Source organism: Sander vitreus, chromosome 17 (genome assembly GCF_031162955.1).
Source record: "Sander vitreus isolate 19-12246 chromosome 17, sanVit1, whole genome shotgun sequence".
Lineage (NCBI taxonomy): Eukaryota > Metazoa > Chordata > Actinopteri > Perciformes > Percidae > Sander > Sander vitreus.
This window is the reverse complement of record NC_135871.1, coordinates 22,625,991-22,647,580: the sequence shown is the minus strand read 5'-3', so window position 1 is coordinate 22,647,580 and position 21,590 is coordinate 22,625,991. Positions and strand designations below refer to the sequence as shown.

The following is a 21,590-nucleotide window of genomic DNA, read 5'->3' as shown; positions in this document are numbered from 1 at the left end:
TCCAATTAGATTGAATTTGGTATTGATGACGTGAAAAATAACGGTAACTCCACTGAAATTATTTGAAACTAAAGTAACGAGCCAATTTTGTAAAATGTAAGGAGTAGAAAGTACCGATATTTGTGTTAAAAATGTAAGGAGTAAAAGTATAAAGTCAGCACAAAAATGAATAGTAAAGTAAAAATATCTGAAAAATCTACTTGAGTACAGTAACGAAGTTTATTTGTACTTCGTTACTTCCCATCTCTGTCTTACACCATTTATAAAGAGCAGAAGTTGAGGATTTTAATCTGTCATACAACCACAGTCATTGGTCACTGAGCAGCTCCACTAGAGTGGTTGGGCATTAATGCTTTGCTCAAGGGCACCTTAACAGTAGGTAGTGAAGGAATGTCAAGCCATTGATTCACTTCTCCATCCAGATTTATATTGCCAGTATAACATTGAACCGACAACCTTCCAATCGCAAATCTGCTTCTGTAAACTTCAGGCTGCAGTGGCTTTAAGACGTGAGAAGATACAGAATCCTTTGCACTGCAGTAATGTTTTAGTGTAGTTACAGTGCTATAGAAAGGTTGGCCTGATTTGGTAAATTAGAGCCCTGGCTAAGTGCACCCACTGTGCTGGGTCAGAGATGGAATGGCTGCTGTGGATCATCAGTAGTATCACACCCCCACCTAGTGGGAGAGAGGGGTTCTGCTGTCAAACATGGGAGAAACACGGATGGAGAGGAAGCTAGTAATGGAGAAAAAGACTGACAGTCCTGGTTCTGACACCAACTGTTTGCTAAATGCCTCCTCTAATTTAATAAATCCCTCCCTGATATGAGTGTGATATGTAGGCCTATATTATTTATGTGCGTCTGTAACTGTGTGCTATATGGTTAGCGCAAGTAATTAATTTTCTCTCTCTGTAGTGAAGTGGGTTCCAACTGGTTCCTTCTTGCCATTACAGTGATGAAATACGCACATCTAGAAAAATATCAAGCATACTCTGTGGGGACTGACTGCTACTTGGCCAGTGCACAGCACCTAGTGACAAAAACAACCTCAATGGCTATTGAAATGGCAATAAATGGATTGATTTCCTGATTGAGCTTTATAGTAAGGTGACCCTGAACTCTGGGTATATATGCAATTTTAGTTTTCTCTCTGAGATCTCTCTTTGACTGATATTGGGAAAAGAGTTCAGCTGGAAGAAATCGTTTAACAAAGCAAGGAGGATCTTCTCCCTGAATGGGCAGAGAGAAGGCCACCATCACTTTTTCTGCATCTACCTCATCTTCATCTGTCCCAGCTCTTTCTCTGTCTGCATTTCTGCATGGTCCTGAGTGTGTAGTGTCACGTCGATCTCACCCAAGGGAACACACCAAGGTACAGTAGATTTGTTTTGGTGTTTTGGTTTTGTTTTTTATGGAAAGATGCTCTTGAGATGGAGGGTTCAAGGAGAGTGGAAGGGATAATGTACAAAAAAAGAAATAAAGCAGAAGAGTAAGAGTATTGAGGTGGTGACGTCAGACTGAGGGATAGAGCAATCTTCCTTTTTTGTCATTGTAGATGACCTGTGTGTCCTCTCTACACCTTGTGTCAGAAAGCATTCACTGTGCTGAAGTGCCCTTCGTGTAAACACTAAATCTGTACCATCTCTCAGCTCCTACCAGGGGTCTCTGATGACTTTGCTGGAGCCGGGCAAGAATCAGAAAGATTTCTCCACAGCAATCAACTCAGCAGTAATAAGTCAAATAGAGTTATGCAGTGGTTAGGGTTACAGTTACAACAACTTGATTCTGTCTTACAAAGCTCAATCTGTCATTACATCACAGAGCAACTTGCAGATGACATTAAACATCAGCAAGCATTACGTTTCTGATCCCACTCTGTGATAAGCTACAGTGAGAAAATCTTTCTATGTTTCACAAAAACATCTCACTATTTTTCTATGATATACACAGCATGATGTAACCATCATGTACTAACACAATTTGTATGGTAAAAGAACCTTGATGTAAACTGAGTAACTTAAGTATCAGGTAAAGCTTCGCTACCTCTATTTTTTGTTCAGAATCATGTTTCTGTAAAGTGAAGTAGCTGAAAGAACACACTGTTCAGAGGTCTGTGCCAATCAGAGAGTGAGGCTAGAAAACAGCACACTAATGGGCTCACTAACAAAACAGCCAAACCAGAGATTGTTAATTAAAGATCCAAATTCAACCAGTCTGACCCACATATAGTTGTGTGTGTGTGTGTGTGTGTGTGTGTGTGTGTGTGTGTGTGTGTGTGTGCTTGTTAGCACTGTGAGATCCTAGCTTGCCCTACCACAGAATGGGTATGTGTCCATTATTGATGATGTCATTAAAATATGCACAAGGACAAAATAGGCGATGCTGTTGAAGGTTTTGAGTGATAATGCTGTGTATGTGAGTGTGTGTGTGTGTGCGTGCGTGGGTGCGTGTGTGCGTGTGTGTGTGTGTGTGTTTCACGTAGACCTTCAGATGTTTTCCTGCTGCATTCGATTAGAGGATTACAGAGAAATTTGAGAAACTTTTATAAACTTTCTGACTGTGCTGTTTGTAATTCTATTAATACGCTTTGAATTATATTTGATGTGGTTGTTATCCATTCCTTCAGATGAATATGTAAGTAATCTTTATTACAGTAATTTTAATCTCAGTGTAAATTTGCATTCACGTGTGTGTGCGTGCGTGTGTGTGTGTGTGTGTGTGTGTGTGTGTGTGTGTGTGTGTGTGTGTGTGTTGTGTCGGCCCAGTGCAGTGTGATCTAACAGCAGCTGACAGGCAGGTTTGAGGCCTCTCTCTAGGGTCCTCAGTGTGTGTTTTTGTATGTGTGTGTGTGTGTCTGTGTGTGTCTTGGTGTAGTGGTGTGTGCTAATTGGAAGCTCAGCGGGACAGGCAGCAGGTCCTCACTACTGCCCTTGTGTGCATGTAGAGTCATACACATTCTCTCGCTCTCTGTTTCACATACACAGACACATACACATGCATACACACGCACGCACACAGAGCTCAACAGCAGTCTGGTCCGTTAGCCTTTCTACATTTAACATGAGTCCAGTCTGCAGCTTCTTCACTTATTCATCCCTCTCCATCTCTTCCTCAACCACCTCTCGCCTGCACTAACCTGAAACGACAGCTGCGCTGTGGCCGATGAAGACCTGCTGCCTCCCCTGTGTCACTGGACATCAGAAACACACACACACACACACACACACACACACACACACACACACCAAGTACTGTGCAAGCATTTCCAAATGAAGACGAGAAGAGAAAACTGTTGGGATCAATGGGGTACAAGAGAAGATGATGATGTGGTGGGTGGGTGTGAGTGTGTGTGTGTGTGTGAGGGGGGGGGGTACTGAACCAGGGACTGAAGACATGGGGGTCCTTCTTCTAAGAGATCCCACAACACAGACACTTACATTCAGACGTGAACACACATGCATTAATGCACACATATACACAATCTGAAAAGTGACGGCGGAGGTTTCGTGCAGTGATCGTTGGCTAAGGTCATTCTTTGGTAACACTTTATAATAATTATCGCAAATAAATGGTAAATTGACAGTTAATTAAACTTAAATTAATAATTATTTTACTGTTAACAACGAAATGATCATTAATAATGTTTACTAATTATTAATTATGCTATAATTTATGTTATTTTAACAGTTTTTGTTGCCGAAATCATAACATTCTATACATTATATTAAGTATTTGTTAATGATTAAGAAATCGTCTATAAACTGTCAATACACATTATTTGGATGGCTATTATAAAGTTGCATTTGATGATCCTTGGTAATAGTAAATTTAAGACTTTGTAAAGCATCTATAAACATTAGTTAAATAGTATCTATATATAGTAATATTATCAGTGTACAAATAATCATCTATTTTATAGTTTGCCAAAAAATATTTAATAGGCAAATGAATGTTACTTGATGCTTTATGAACCACTAATTAATTATTAACTATTTATTATAAGCATTAGTTGCAACTTTATAATAGCTATCCAAATAATGTTTATAGATGGTTAACAAAACAATGATTAACCATTGACAAAGTATTAACCGTCTACCTACATTTATAAACTCATTATTTTATATTACATTAAACTAATGATAAAATAGCATACATTATAACATTATTAATAATTAGTAAACATTATTAATCATTATTTTATTGTTTGTTAACAGTAAAATAACTATCTTTCTAAAAATTTGAGGTATCTCCCCCTGCATGTGCAGTACAGCTGCGGTGGTGGGGAGTTGCTGCATCCCTAGAACTAGAAGGCTCATTGATTGAAACTCCCGTAATTTGCATGGCCCAAACTCCTTTATTAATAATCGGACCAATATGTTTGTTTAATGTTGACCAGTTGCCAGATCTTGTATGAAACACATCCTATTCACACAATCCACACACCATATACAAATTTCAACCCGTTTGTCACCTCAACCTGGTAACCTATAACCCAGTTGCGCAAGCTTCGCGGAAAGTTCAGACCTGAAAGCAAGCCAATAAAAATGGCAGGTAAAAGCAGTGTTCCCGCAAAGAAATCAAAATATAGCTGTAAATTTCAACAGTGTTGAAAGCAACAATTTACATGCATCTTACCTAGTCATGTCGACAACCTCCACGCTTCTTGTAAGGTGTGTCGCATTTTAATGTAGCGCACGTCGGGAAAAATTACATTACCCAGCACATTAAAACACAGTGGGTCTTACAGTACACTTAACAGTACGGCATCACTATCTGGATGTGTGACGGCTAGACGAAAAAAGGGGACACGCTGAATCTCTAGATGAGCCGCAGCCGTGTTGTGCCTAATTGAACCGTGCTCATAGTTAGATAAAGTTGTGAGAAAAAAACTGGGTATCAGGCAATCGACCCGTATCGAAGAGGCACGCGCTTAAAGAACAAATCCGGTGCAAAATGAAGCTAGGGGTTAATAACACGTGTACTGAGTCGACCGTTCTGGGATATGTTTTCATGCTAATCGAATGTGACCAGTTTTATCGCAAACCGCTAATTAGCTTATAAAGCTAGTCGTCGGGGCCAAAGTAAAAAGAAGTCGCTATTTTTATACCACTAACAAGGCTCAAAATAGCACCACACTTCCACTGTCGCATAATGAGGGTCCCTACATGTAAATCTGAAGCTTTGAGAACTTTGTAAGTGTACAGACAGTTTATTAAAAAGATAGTTTATAAAGACAGTGCCGTTTACATATACAGATGGGCACCATCTTGGGAAAACAGTCATGACCAGTTGAACGAATGCTGTCCTTGAGCTATGTTACTGGTTACTGGCAAGGGGGTTAAGTGTCTCCTCACAACCCGAACCTCCTATGGCGCCATTTTGATGCTAATAAGCACTCACCCGCCATTAGCATTCCATTGACTGCCATTCATTTTGACGTCACTTTGACAGCGAATAACTTTACATCTGAAGCGTTTAAAGACTTTATTTGTCCATTGTTTATTTCTAAAGAAACACGACAATGTATAAAAGGCTCCATTACCTTGTACCTCACGTTATGGCTCCATTGCAGACATTTTTGTAAAACGATTGTGTCATAACCACGGGACTTACTGTCACATAGTAGAGGATTTACGGTATAGTACAGGAGAAGCTCGCAGGCAGTTTCGACTTACATTAGCTGTTTAAGTTTAATTACTAATGTTAACTAGCATTTTAGTTAGCAATAATTAGCCTGTGCCCATGTTATCTCCTTACATATACCTAGGCTCTCCGTCTCTGCAAGATTGGGAATGATTGAGATTTCTCTTGGCACAGCTACCAGAAGACTTACAACTTTCAGACACGTTGCTCACATCACATTATGTCGTCTCTCTCAGTTGGAGGCTGCGCAGTAACGCTCGGCGCTCACCGGAAAAGTGCTTCTAATGGCCTTCACTGGTCTCCGTCCAGAGCAACGGGATCTGTTGGTCCATTCTTATATACAGTCTATGGTTACTGGTTGCACGGCATTCGTCGTTCGACTGGTCATGACTGTTTTCCCAAGATGGCGCCCTCATGTATACGTGAACATGAAGTTCTCAATGCTTCGGTTTACATGTAGGGACCCTCACATTCAATTAGCATGAAAACATATCCCAGAGAACGGTCGACTCTGTGCCGGATTTGTCCTTAAAAGCTTAACGATTAATTAATTATCAATTTACCATTTATTAACGATGGTTATTATAAAGTGTTCCTCCAATCCCACAGTTCGACACACAGACATGGTGACAGGCATGAATAATACATTTAAAAAAAAATTTAATTTACTGATCCTTAAGGGAACGCTTCTCGTCACTTGACCTCTGTCAACAGATGTTACAGAGCAGGGTCAGCATCCCTGGAGCTGGCAGGGTTTCAGTGTCTTGCTCAAGGACACTTCAGCACATCAAATGCGTAGATGTTTGATTAATTACTAGATCATCCTACTGTCCCTCATGAAAATGGAACAATGAGCCCTTGGTGCTTCACCATGTGGGCTTCTGTATAACGTTTATTAATATTGAATATTGTAAAAGTTTAATATGTTGCTGAATGCTAACTGAAAACAGTTTTCAGTTCCACTTCTTGACAGAAGAATATGTGTCAAAAATATTAAAGTTGAATAAAGCATAATTTTAAAGTCAAAATTGTCATATTGATTGAATGTATAAAATAAAGATTTTGGTACTGTGTTCTCACACGTGTGTCTGTGTGTCTGTGTGTGTGTGTGTGTGTGTGTGTGTGTGTGTGTGTGTGTTTTGCTGGTTGGATGTCAGTTACTTCAGAGCATGTCTGACAGCCAGCATATGATCCTGAGACAGCGTGACAGCTGTCTTCACACCCCTCTGACCACACACACACACACACACACACACGTAAATACATGCACACAGTGAATGACAGCTTCGCCACCCTGTGACAGACCTGCTACATCCACCTGCAGCCAACAGGCCCAAGGATAGAGAGGTGGAAGGGTTGAGGATAAGATGGAGATTGGTATTAAGAGTATAACTTGAGGCTAGACAGGAGACAGATACAGAGATGGACAAGACACCAAAGGGCTGGTGGATGTATGGATGGATGTCAAAGGTCAGGAGGAGATCTAAGCGAAGCCAGCAGATAAAGGAAAAGAGGAGGAAGTGGTGGTTTGATTGATGGGGGAATGAAAGAGAATCATACAAGGAAAAAATAGTGAAGACAGATAGAAGACAAATTCTACCTATAAGTAAGTGAAGCAGAAATATTTGTTAATAAAAGAAGTCTAGGTGATGCTGAGGCCTGAGCGCATAGACTGTAAATCGCCTTCAACACAAAACTGCTTTCTCTCTCGGCCTTCATCAGTTCTCAAAAAGTTGCTTCTCTCGCATCGCCCCAGGCCATTATATTCACAGGCAACCCCACCCCCAACTGTCCCCAGTCTAACTGATAACTGCCAAGGCTTCTGGGGGGTAGAAGGGTGGTGGGAGTGTAGTATCCATTGTTGAGGCGCCTTCATCGGAGCGCAATGGCAGGCAGTGTCCTCCTCACTGCTCCCTAATGCAACGAGACATGCCTGACATTCCACACCACATATATCAAAAGAGAGCTCTGGACTTCATGCATATGTGCTCACCTCACACAAACACATGTGAAGCACGCGCACGCACGCACGCACACGCGCGCGCACACACACACACACACATACACACACACACACACACACACACGCGCGCACACACACACAGGAGACAACGAAAGAAAAATAATGAGTTATGTATGTTAGTCATAATGTTAGTGTTGAGGCAGATTTCAGATGTATGAATTCCTTTCCCCATTAGTTTGCTCTGTATCATTTTGTTGACCTTTTCTTCTTTTCCTGCGTACCAATTGCATGTCACGGTTGAGAGGGCCTGTGTCTGCTCTGACAATGACAGGCATGTTGTTGACATCAACGTTGGGCTATTTATCTACGTGCTTGTTTGTTTGCATCTCGCTGTCCTCTTCCATTCACTCAATCCTCCAGAGTTGGCACGGTGACAATTTGTGGAACATAAAAACTTGATCGGATTTGATTTCCGGACAGCCATGAGAAAGTGAAGTCAACAACAGGCTTGCACAAGATAAAAATCAACACTCCTTGCTCCTTGTGCTATAAAGCTATCATGCAAATGGCTGAAAGAGGAGATTAGAGAGGGGAAAGGTTTCAAAGATGTCTGTTTTATCTTCGTGTTTCTGTTGAAAACTGTGAAAAGAAAGCTTCTATAACATTTCAACATGAAATAAAGCTGCACTCCAGGAAAGTAGGCTACTCTCACCTGCAAAGCTGAACTCGCACCAGAAACACCTGAAAACCCAGACCGGTTATTTTTAACCTGAGACGCTGTGAATTACTGTAGAGCCATTGTTTAATATATAGGCTTTTAATTAGAGTTTAGATTCTCTGCCCGAGCCCGAGGGTTTTTCCGCCACTATCCTCGGGCCGGGCCGGGCCGAGTCCTTAATCTGATTTTTTTAATCATTAGGCTACTTTATTAGCCTAATTGGGTGGGGAGAAAGCTATGCCATAATCAGAAATATTATCTATATAGGCTATATTTAGGCCAAAGTAACAAATGTGTCCAAAAAGTTACACAAGTTGGACTACAGTTACAAAATGCAACATGTGTCATGCGCGGAGCCTCCTCCTCTCGCACACATAACACCGGGGCTGCTGGGCTGTATGGTGGAGCTTAATTGCAACATGGAGCATGAGGATGTAAAGAAAAAAAGAAAAACAGGAGAATTACCTTTGAGCAAGTTTGGAGGAAAGTCGGAGGTATGGAACCATTTCAAACAAGTCGTGGGCAGTGACAACATAGGCTATGTGTTGGCTTTGTCGAGTGCATTAGGCTAAGTGCAACACGCTGCTCGCCTATGACAGCAAATAAAATGGGGACTTGGATGAGGAACAGACACATGAAGCAGGCTCGCTGTGGCAGAAAAGATGATAGTCAGCCTTCAACGTCCTCTTTTGTTACTTCTCCAAGCATGAGGGCGAAGCAAGCCCTCACAGAGAAATGCGTCGAGTTCAAACAACTCTGAATTGTAGTTGAAAATGTCAGTTATAACAGCCCACGTAATTATAATATAATTCATAATTATGATCATAAATCATAATTCCAGTCCATAATTAATGTGTCTGGCCGGGCCGGTCTCGGACACAACGTGCACGAGCATGGGGTGGGTCGGGCTTGATTTTTCGGGCCAGATCTAAGCTCTAGCCTACTTTTAATACACACACAGAAACACACAAATATGTGTTGTAGAGCTTTAAATTAATCTGTTCAGGCATTAGCATGTGCTACATTGTCAATGTCTGTGGTACTTTTACTTTAACAGGGACTGTAAATATGTACTAAAACTACACACACACACACACACTCACATTCAGAGGACCCCGTGCTGTTCTTGAGGGCAGGCTCACCGTAGGCCTTTTCCGAAAGCAGAGGTGATGTGTCCTGGTCCACTAATGTCAACATCGCAGCCAGGGTCGGAGAGCTGTCAAACACACTAACACACAACCTTTCCACTTGACACTAACACAGTAAGAGTATGTGATTATGTGCATGCCCAAAATGCCAAGTGTTCCCCTCTCCCTTCTCGATATTTGAAAGAGTTCCTCTATTGTGTTACCTTACCTTGTCTTCAAGGTATACACGCAAGTATCCTCTGTTCAGTGTGTGTGGGTATTTGTGTGATCTATGCTTTCAAATTATTCCATTGTTAACTGATCATATGTAATGATATATCACCTGCATTTAACTGTTTCACATTATTATGCAACATTTGACCAAAAATAACAACAATAAAAAGTGCGGCTCTTGATGCAATCAGGCAACATGCAGGTTTGGTTATAAGAGTAAAAGATTGTTTGATGCTTTCATTTATCGTCCAAGTTTGGATTTGTGATCAGATTTGAAAGAAAGCAAAGAGCTTCACATAATTAAAAACATGGGGATGTAAAATGTAAATTAATCAAAATAGGGCAGCATGAAGTCAGAAAGCAGCTCAGATGGTCTAAAAAATGTAACACAAATGCTCATTATCAACAGCCATTTGGTAGCCTGACAAGCCAGACCCACATCAAGATGTTGGCAAATTACATTTGCTGCCGCTAGGGTGCGTCTAGATTTCTAGGCTAGCCATTTGGTGTAAATACATAATAAATTCAGAGACAATTACATGGATATGGATTATTATATTTAACTGTTTCCAAAACTCTCTCTCTCTCTCTCCATTGGTGGAATTTTAGTTTAGTTTATAACCAAATACCTGCAAAGGCAACGACATTCCCATCAGCCTAAATAGCACTTTGTATTTAGTTCTAATTCACAAATGTTAGCATGCTGCCATACTAAACTAATAGTGAACATGGTAAACATTACCTACTAAACATCATCATTGTGGGTATTTAAGCATGCTGACATTAGCATTTAGCTTTAAGTGTTGTTCTGCATGGTCTCACAGAGCTTCTAGGATGGCGATAGACTCTTCTGGTATCACAGCAAATGCTAACAGTCAATGTACAGTACATACTTTATTGTGGGTATAGTTTGAATCACTATCTTGTTATTTAGTAGCAAATGTTTTAGAGGGTGGCAAATCCAAACTTTTCTTTTTACAGTATATAAAAAACTCAGGGGATTGTGGACAGGCTCTTTACCTCTATGTCTATACAATGACTTAGCTACTTCTTTAGTGGTCTCCCCAATTTAAAAAGAACTATCTGCCATGTGCTACATACAGAATAGCAGATTGGGTATACATTTTGATAAACATCATTATGCTGATCATACTATGAATATGTGTCGAGCTTCATCTGTCAAGCTAGAATAAGGCAGGGACACACACTAAGAGTAAATGAGTTAGAACACGCATCAGGCGCTGGAGATAGCATGCGGTGAAGGCATGTAGGTGTTGGAGCGTGAAGGGTTTTCCCTGCTAATACGGATATAATGATGTGTCTATAACTGTATCAACGTCACTGTGAAAGTGCTGCCTGATCACAGGAACAGCTTGTTTTGTTGCTCTGCTGACAATTCTTTGTGACTCACACCTCATGAAACAGAGAGTTAAAGATAGAAAGCGGTAACAAGAGATGGATAGAGGTTGAGGAGACAACGGCTAGTGTGTTGTTTTGACTGCGCTGAAAGGGAAGCGAAGCCGACAGTGAGTTGGCCTACATTCATGTAGCTTCATATGTGAGGGGAAACAGAGAGACAGCCCTGTGTCTATCTAATTATTCACCCACACAGTTTGTGTGTGTGTGTACATATGCCATAGATACGAGATCTAAATCAGTGATTCCCAACCAGGGGTACTCCTGTACTCAAAGAGGGGACTTAAGTTACAAGAGGATACGTGGAAAGATTGTAGATTCCAGCCAATTTGTAAACATAGAAATAAATATCTGAATATGTGTTGTGATTGAATGTGAAACTAGTTTTCAAGCTAGCGGAGAAGTAGTTAGATAAAAGTAATGCATGGTTAAGAAGTAATGGCTAAACATTCGAAATAGTTAGCTAAAAGTAATAGATAAATGGTTTAACGATGAGCCAGAAGTAATAGACAAATGGTTGAAATAGATAGCTAAAAGTAATGGATAAAGTTTAAACAGTTGGCTAGAAGCAATGGATTTTTTTTTTTAAATAGACAGCTAAATGAATTGATGAAAAGTTTGATAAAATAACTGAATAAATAGAAATAGCTTTCATTAAATGCATCAGATAAATGTTTAGCTTAAATTAGAAAACAGTTTAAAAAGTTAGCTAAAAGGTAAAGGATAAATGTTGAGGCCGCTTCTGCAACTCCAAGTGGTAGTAGTAAAAATGCAATTTACCAAACCAACCCAAACATTAGTTCAATTATATAAAAAACATTTAATTTAGTGTTAAATAGCATCTGAAATCCATTTCAATCAACACATTTGGAACATGACAGGTGTTGAAGAAAGGGTACTTGAGTTCAACTGACTGTGGTGGGTAAGTCAGACATCCCTTCAGTGTGTGTGTGTGTGTGTGTGTGTGTGTGTGTGTGTGTGTGTGTGTGTGTGTGTGTGTGTGTGTGTGTGTACATCAGGTGTACACAATGTCACTCTCTTTTTTTCCAAGGTGACATACTTGATAACATTTTCCCTTTCAGACTCTAAAAGTGGTATTAATCTCCATCAAATGTCCCAAAAGACACAAACACACACACATTCACACAACACACATAGTCTCTCACAACATATCACAGTACAGTTGTCTCTGGCATTTTAGTGATTTAGAGCGTCATCCCTGGTTGCCACTAGCTTGAAACTGTGATCTTCACATATATGACACCTCAGCTCAACAAGGTTCATACACACACACACACACACACACACACACACACACACACACACACACACACACACTGAAGGGATGTCTCTGCTCTGCCTCTCCTGCCGTCACATTCTCACTTCCTGATTTAGACAGACAGAGACCAATCCTTTGGGACACAGACACACTTCTCTCTTTCGCTCCCTCGCTCCTTCCTCCATTCTTCCCCTTTTCTTGATCTGCTGCTCCCTCTCGTGGGGATGGAAGTAGGCGGGGTCGGAGTTTAGACAGATGGAGGCGGGTGATACACCGATACACAGTCAGTCTCAGGTTTGCTCCTGCGGGAATGGTGTGATGGAGATGGGGAAGTAGAGGGAAAAACATGGAAGTCTCACTCTTTTTTTTCTTTTTTTTTTTACAGTACCAGCCATGAGAAGACAGAGAGAGGTTAGGCTTAAAGGTCAAAGTGGAAGAAGAAATAAGAAAGACATATTATTGGTGATATCTTGATATTGTTTCATATACTGTATATTATTCATCATATACGAATATACTAGATGTTTTTACATTTCCCAGTCTGACAGAGGCGTGTTTGGTATCTTTAGAAACTTTGGGATCTCCACTATAATTTTAAATAAAGTTAGTTTAGTTAGAACAATGTTTGGCTGCACAGCATGAGTTCGTAATGACTGGCTGCTGCTTGTAAAGGGGTTTAAATGTCATCGCTCCACATGTTTTTGTCATGTCTGTCACTTTTCTGAAGAGGACAAGCATGTACTATTCCCAATGCCTTTTTGTTTGTTCCACAACCTGCTATTACGAAAACTCTACAAGCTTGAGCCCAGTCTGAAAGAACAAGACCCTCTCTGTTTTGTGCCATATAATATAACAACTAAATACTTTCCACACAATTATTTTCTTACTTTTTAACAATTATGCTAATGTTCTTTATATTGTTATATGTTATGTTAATGTTATATTATTTGGGAGAGGGCTGCTGTATAAGCCTACCTTCCTGACCTCTCAATCACACATTGTTATCAGGGTTTTATAATCAGTGATTTCTTTTTTACGTTAAATGTATTTATTTATCTAACCTTGATTTAGCCAGGAAAGCCTTATTGAGATAAAAAAGACTGTAACTTTTAGTTACAGACAAACAACATAGAACAGATATAAAATATTGCACTTATAAAATCATGAATGCAATTTCTAATACAATCAGATAAAAGATTTCATCATAAAAACTTAATAATAAATTACACCAATTAAAGGGAACAGATTAATGAGACCAAGTTTTAGATCTAATTCAAACTGTGTATTGCACTCTTATTGACGATCACAATAATACTCTTATTTGTTAAACAAATATACATCAAAAGGCGAGGTATGGAGTGAGAGAGAGAGAAAAGTGAGATACCCAGTACATGACTGACTGAGTAAGCTGGAGTTGCTAAAATAACATGAAATCGCTGGTGTAGAAAAAATAGTAGTACAGAAAATTACTGGTGTAGGCTACTGTGATACATCAGGCCCTCTATTTCCTGCCTGGGTCCAGAGAGACAGAGACAGAGAGAAGGTTGACTTCTAGAGTGCTGCAAGGTTTCCTTTTTCTTCTTCCTGCTTGTTTCTACTGTCACTGCTGTCAACAGCCACTTTAGGTCACTGAGAGGCTACCGCTCCATCTACCTGTGTTTTAGCACATCACACGCCACACTGCACCCAGCACACAGATACATACAGACACATACACTCAAAGAGAGAGTCTACTGGTTAAGGTAGATCAAGGAGCTAGGAAATAGGGATTTGTTTGTATGGATTGAGTGACCTGGCAAAGGTTGTCAATTAAAGGAAGGAAGATAGGGAGACGGAGAGAGGAGGAGGTCTGTGGAGAAACAGTGAAGCCTTATAATAATAGGTAAATAATAGATCCTGGAGATGAATTATTAAAGGAGTACATTGATGCTTTCATGCTGGGGAGCTGAGCTTACATTCATGGGTTCATTCATGAAAAAGGTATATGAAGGAGAGATGAAAGGAGGATGAGAGGGTGAAGGAGAAAGAGGGTGTTGTTGCTTTGTCAGGTTTCAGTTGAGATTTCGCTGCAATACACCTTCGAGCACTACACACTTACTGACACTCACTGACTCACTCACAGACATTGGTACACTCTATTCAGCATCTTAGCTTCATATTTATGCAATTTTATTATTCCAAATAACACAGAGAAGTACCATTTACACTCAAAGAACTTATATATACACTACGTTTCAAAGAAAAGAAGCTTTCATACTGTATTCTGCTCTCTTTAATATTTTAGGATGTATTGTGATCACCAATGTCTTCAGTTTTGTTATTTTTTTATATACAATATATCTATTTTATATATATATATATATATATATATATATATATATATATATATATATATGTTTGACAGTATTTTCTATGTGCTGCTGCAAACCAGGGCACTCCTTTGAAAGAGATTTGAATACGTACTTGTACTTGTACATGTTCTTTCCTGATTAAATAAACTTACATGTATCTCATTTTGTTTCATGTCTTATACTGTGCACAACAGGTGCGATTACAGCCATTTTATATTATGATATCGTCACAAAGTCCCCAAAGTATTGTGAGGAGAGAAAAAAGTTTGATTGTACGTGCAAAGTCAGTCAAACGGAAACACTTGCTTTTGGGTGCTCACATAAAAACTGGACACGAGACACAGACAGGATATTTTTTCCACCCCCCACACACAAATACTTACAGTCTCCCTTTTGGGTGTCCTATGATGCCAGATCCTTTTGGGGCTGACAGGTGACAGAACAGTCTAAATCAACATAGGTCTACTCTCTTTTACTGCAGACAAACACAGACACACACAGACACACACACACACGCACACACACACACACACACACACACACACACACACACCCCGCTGCTGTACAGTAGACATGCCAGGGCTGGACATGCCCAAAAGGCAGAGCCTGTTCCCTGTCACGTATCAGCTGGTGGCAGACAGCGGGATGTGTGTATGAGTGTGTGTTTGTACTGTGCATTTTCTGGGTTTGTTTTCTTGCACTCCAATGTCAGTCACATTTCAATCCCATTTTACTGTAAAATCTAAACACTTTCATGACCCCCATTAGTATAGGAAGGCATAAGAGCATGGACTGAGCTTCACATGTATTACACTGTATATTAGAAGTTTTATTTCATACTCATCATAAATTGGATTTTCTTGAATCTTAACTGACACCACAGAGGTCCTAATGATGTGTGTTAGTGTGTATAGTGGGGCCACGTGTGTGATGGATAATGGAGGATGTACGATATGTTATTTTTTTAAGGGAAAAATATACCGGTATATCATTTCTTGTAAGATGACATGATGGGACATTTAATAAAATAATTGTGAGATTATATTTATGCAAAAGGCTATAAATGTAGGTTTTTATTGCAAAAATTTCACTGTGGTGTCCTGGTTTCTGAGTGATTATAACCCACCATTACATATATAACACCCAGTTATTACATATCATACCTATCTTTCCTGTCTGTGATTAAAAGCAAAAATGCCTGTGCCTAAACTCATGCAAAGAGGACAAAAAGCTTTCCTAACCTGGATGAGACTTGGCTTTACTACATATTATAAGTAATATTATAACAGTCAGTCAGTAAGCTTGTGGATTTAGTGTTGGGGGTACTAACATGTCACAGGACATGCCAGGGAAGAATAAAGGAGACACGAGGAGGCAGCACCCCACCCAGGACTACTGGCACGGCAGCCAGGGGCGGGGCCAAGACGGCATGGCACACGTCGACCTCAGACCCCCCTCCTCCTCCCCCTTTCCCCACGGGCTCTGACAGGCGGCATGGGAACCTCTTGGCCCAGTGAGGGGTGGACAGCCATCTGACAACTCCCCACCTGCGTGACCTTTACCATGCTTGACCCCCTGCAGGAGACAATCACCTCATAGCAAACAGCCCCACGGGAGATGTAGACACCGCACAGTCAGGAAGACACACATATAGATAGACATGCATAATGTGTACACAGATGGACAGAAAGTTATGAAGGGACAGTTAGTCACACTGTGACATGCATACATGCCTGTGATGAATGATTACTGTCGAGTTTCAGTTTCAGTCATTTAGTTGCCAGGGAAGTCTATGAATAAGCTCATTTTAGGAATCAACTATCTTAATTTGGACTAAACAAGCCATTCATCTGTGTGCGGAGTGCCACTGGTAAGGCCTCATGGAACACATATATAGAATTGTTTACTCAGTTGGTTAGCAATTTACAATAAATATTTAACCAGTTTTAGGTTTCTAGAGAACTGAATGGATACAATAACAAATAAACAATGGTGGCAGTTTGTAGATTAGCCAAATGGCAATTTTTCAAGTTGAACAATTGTTATACTTTATTTTCAACAAAGTATTGCAGTGTGAAATATTATCATGAAAAAATATTATAGATGATAGCAATGATATATAATGTTGGTGGTAGTATGACAACTCATTAGGTAACTTATAGGCTCCAAATTTCATAGATAAAATCCTTTTTGAGTTTCAAAGTTTCATATTCTTCTTCTTCTTCTTCTTCTTCTTCTTCTTATTATTATTATTATTATTACCATTATTATTATTATTATTATTATTATTAGTAGTAGTAGTAGTAGTAGTAGTAGTAGTAGTAGTAGTTGTATCATCATCACTAGTATTATCATCATCATCATCACTAATAGTAGGAGTAGTAGCAGTAGTAGTAGCAGCCTAGTTGTGGTAGTTTTTTTTAATTCTTTATTAAACATTGTAAACAAACAGACATTCAGTAGGCCATGGACATTCCCTTTCTTACAATTAAATTGTTGTAGTAAGAGTAGAAGTGTATGTTTTACCGAAAAAAAAGAAACTGCGACTTTAAGTCGACCAAACGTCATCAACAGGCGACATGGCGGCTTGATTGCGAAAACAAACGTGCAACGTTGGTGTAAATCATATACAGTCTATGGTGTAAATGCTGGGAAGTAAGTACATTTTGTTCTTTAAGCTATTAACGCTGAAGAAAGCTCGTTTTATTGACATTGAACGTTGTTAGAAAAGCCTTCTTGGCGACCTTTAAAGGTGTTTACGGATGTAACGCTACGTATGTTTGTAGCCAACGTTAGCACCTCAAATTGTCAAATCCACTTTGTGACAGAAACGTAACTAAGGATTACATACATCCCTACTAACTAACCACTCTAATGTCCATCTCTTCAATTCTTAGGTTACATCTTTCGGACTTGAGACCTTACGACTTTCTCTTCCTTTTGCTACAACATCGTGTATACCCGTTCAACCGCTAATGAATCCAATAATTAGACGGAGACTTCCTCCGTCTGTCAGGAGTCTTCTGACAGACATCGGTCCAAAGGAGGAGTGGACTGACACAGAGCCCGACGCAGTGACCAGAGACGGGGTTCTTCTCCCGTCTAGAGTAGCTGCTACACAAGAGGAGTTTCTCACGCCAGCCAAGACACAAGAGGAAGAGGATGGTAGTAACGCCAGACGGAGTGCAGTCTGCATGTTGTGTAAATGTAAGCCCTCTTGTTACACCTGCCCTCGGTGTAACCTGCATTACTGTGGCTTAGCTTGCTACCAGAGCCCAGATCACTCCTTGTGCTCGGAGGAGTTTTACAAGGAGTCCGTTCTACAGGAGCTGAAGAATATGGGGAAAACAGAAAGTGAAGGGAGAAATAAAATGCAGGAAATTCTTGTGGGACTCAGACAAAAGGCGGAAAAGACAGATGGGGGGATGGAAAGTTTGTTGAAGGACGCAGGTATTGTGTCAGACGACGCAGACGAAGGGGCAGGAGAGGCAACAGAGAAAGTGCAGGTTGTGGAGCTCCTTTCCAGGTTAGCAGAGCTTCAACAGTCTGGAGAAGAGAGTGCAACAGAGATTGAGGCTATTTTGAGAAAACTTGAAGAGATTGGAGAAGGGCAGCTACTGCATGGAGACATAGATGAGGGCGCTGGAGGAGCAGAAGGTGAGCTGGACTTGGCTGATCGGCTCTCAGGGCTGAATATTGACAAACTTTCAGAAGAGGAGCTGTGGGAAGTTCTCAACAGTAAAGAGAAAGAGATGTTTATGGGTCTGGTAAAAGATGGAGCTCTTGGCGGGCTGGTTCCCCTGTGGAAGCCGTGGTGGGAGGAGCATGAGGATGGAGGGAGAGCACTGGTGGAGGTGCTTAAGGAGGAAACGAGCAAACTTGAGAAGGAAGATTCAACAACTATGAATGAACAGGAAGTTGATGATGAAGTCAAGACATTGCAAGAAATGGTTCAGAGTCACACAATCATTCATCGGGGGAAATCGGCTACAAAGTTGAGACAGACTAAGGGAGGAAACAAAAAGGAAACCAGCAAGGGAAAGGGAAGTTCAACCTTTCCCAGTGTCCCTCAAATTTCTGCAAAAATTCCAAAGTTGAGTTCCTTATGTGCAAACCCATCTCCCCTTGTTTGCTATGGTTTGGTCAATGCACTTTTTGGCTACACCTTCACCCTGTGCCTGTTTAACAATGACACTGATTCACTGTTGTTTGAGTTCTGTGACATGATTCTTGCTCTGTCTGAGGCACTGAACTCCAGCAGGGTGTTCAACTCTGTCCAAGAGGCCTTAGACAGTGGAGAAACTCTCATTTTGGGTGGAGGTTACCTCGACAAGGATGATCCTCTTGCCACAGCAAGGGCGGTGGAAGCCATAGCTCACATCATGACTGGCCAAGACAGAAAGGATGCTACAGAATACTGCCTAGCAGCCTTGAGTCAGCTTCGCTCAGTGCTCTCCCAGGCCAGAACAGCCCTTTCTAAAGAGGGAGAGGAAGGAGCAAGGAGACAGAAGTACTTCCTGGCAAGCAAAAAGTGTGAATTCTTTCAAGCTTGGGTATTGGACAATGCACACATGATTCGTAGACTAGCTATTGAGTTGTGGAATGAACACAGTAAAAGAGAGAGTGTTAGGAGCAGCATGGAGGAAGCAAAGACTGTAGTTGATAAGAAGTTGAAGAAAGGGAAGAACAAAGTGAATAGTAAGTTAATTGAAGAACTGAGCTAATGAAGTCCTACTTGAACATATTACTGTTTGTAAAAGTTCATGATGTAATAAAAAAACGATGAATAAATTACCTTTTCTCACTGTGAAATTCAACAGCTAAAGGGTCATCACTGGTCTCTTAATATACTGTTAAACAATGTGTCAGCATGAGTTTAGTGATGTAAATAAAGGTTCTACAATACAATATAAGTAGACATTTTTATTTAATGATTTCTTGCATTACATATTGGCAGTATAGTTTAAAAGTTTAACAAGTATGAGATTATGACAAGCAGTAGTAAATAAATTGACAAGCAGTGGAGTATTTGCTTATGTAGGTATTTACATTTTTCTTGGACTGTTTGCTCATACAATTTGAAGATACTAAGTACTATATGTGTAACTTGAAAAAGATGCCTTTGGACAATTACTTTTTATTTTTGTTTGGTTATATGGGTTTTTGCATAATTTACAGTAAATAAAATAAGAATGTAGTTTAACAGAAGACAACTTAAGGTTATGCTGTTTGTTTTTTCCTAAAGTATATTTTGATGCCAATACTTTTGTACTTAGTACTATTTTAAATGCATGACTTTCACTATTACAGAGTATTTGTACACTGGTATTGCTACTTTTTGCTTAAGTAAAATATGTGAGTATTTTTCTTCACTCTTTATCACACAACTTCTGTACAGAGGTACAAACAGATACATGTACAGTAGAAAAGAAAAAAAGACAAGCCCATAAAAAAAAAAAAAATTACATTTACATTTTATAATGCCGGAGTTTGTGTTATGTGCACCCTATTATAATCATTTAATAACTTAAAGGGCGTAATGGCTTATTTTGTTTTTAACATTAGATAAGCTGGTGCTATATTGCTGAAATTCATTAATAAAGTGCAGAAAAGTTGTCTTGGTCCCTGAATAGGGAATTTTCCTAAAATAACAAATAGTTGTATGCTATTTTCAATCTCAAGGTCTGACTACTTCTTCCATGGCTGCATGGCACAGTGTCACCATGGATGATTATAATGAGCAACTGACGCTCTCGCGGTGCTCTCGCGGTGCTCTCGCGGTACTCTGGCGGTACTTTTGAGCGGTCACGTGGAGCGGATGCCCTTCCACAGTGCGACAGAAAACATGGCTGCGCTTTTGAGATCAGCTCGGTTGCTCAAGTTTTCGCCTTCGGGCTTGCTTCAGATCACAAGGACCAAACGAAACGGGCCTACACTCAGTCGTCAGTACAGCGGAGCTCTCGGCGGCAGAGTGACCGGAGTTTGTTCCCGACAAATCAGCCCTGCTTCGGGAAACGCGTCCAGGTATCACGTACTCTGTTAGCCGGTGTAGCTGTGATCCACGCGTGAGCGTGAAGGTGATATGTCATTGAGGCTCAATGACAGCCAGAGACACACAAGTATCCACATTAATATGAGCTGCATTATCAAATGTGGCGTGCTGACATATGGGCATTATCTGTGAATAAACTGCCTGCAAACGTAAATAGTTAGCTGATTAGAGAAACATGGCTCCCGTTTTCATAAGGTGATGTTTAGATGTTGTGTAACGTTAACCAAGTCATGCTCACCCAGTCTCATAATGACACTAACTATTGTGTTGGCTAACTAACTACTGTTAGCTATACCTTGTTTGTTTCTATACTGTGTATTAGCTAGCTATAAATGATAGCTTTTAGGAAAAGGCCCATCATTGGTGACCAGCAATGCACGTTGTCATACTGTGATGCAGATAAAGTTATTGTCAAATTTAGCATTTTATCATGAAGTTGCAGTGTAACACTGACTTCAGCTGATGTAAAAGCTAATGGATAACAGCCACGGGTTTTCTACTATGACTCTCAAGGTCATAGCTCTTAACAAAATACCAAGCAGTCAGAGCATCCAGAGATGGATCTGTGTTACTGCTTATTTTGACATGTGTATTGTTGTGCACTCAACACATCCTGTGCTATTCAGTTTAGGAATGCCGCTGATTAGGGCTGGGCAATATATCAATATTATATCGATATCGAGATATGAGACTAGATATCGTTTTAGATTTTGAAAATCATAATATCGGGATATTGCATAAGGGTTGTCTTTTTCTGGTTTTAAAGGCTGCATTACAGTAAATTAATGTAATATTTTTCACTTACC

The 21,590-nt window shown here is 40.1% G+C and overlaps 2 protein-coding genes across 2 annotated transcripts in view; both read left to right on the top strand.

Moving 5' to 3' along the window:
* Nucleotides 1–17,279: 17,279 nt before the first annotated feature.
* Nucleotides 17,280–19,645, top strand: znhit2 (zinc finger, HIT-type containing 2). The gene is made up of 2 exons (XM_078273565.1): nt 17,280–17,387; nt 17,630–19,645. Exon 2 carries the CDS (start codon nt 17,708–17,710, stop codon nt 19,454–19,456), a length of 1,749 nt encoding a protein of 582 aa, XP_078129691.1. The 5' UTR covers nt 17,280–17,387; nt 17,630–17,707; the 3' UTR covers nt 19,457–19,645.
* Nucleotides 19,646–20,546: 901 nt separating this feature from the next.
* lrpprc (leucine-rich pentatricopeptide repeat containing) overlaps nt 20,547–21,590 on the top strand; it is a 55,132-nt gene continuing 54,088 nt past the window's right edge. Inside the window, exon 1 of the mRNA XM_078272685.1 lies at nt 20,547–20,756. Within this exon, the coding sequence (XP_078128811.1) occupies nt 20,551–20,756 (206 nt within the window). The 5' untranslated portion in view covers nt 20,547–20,550. The remainder of the gene's footprint in view (nt 20,757–21,590) is intronic.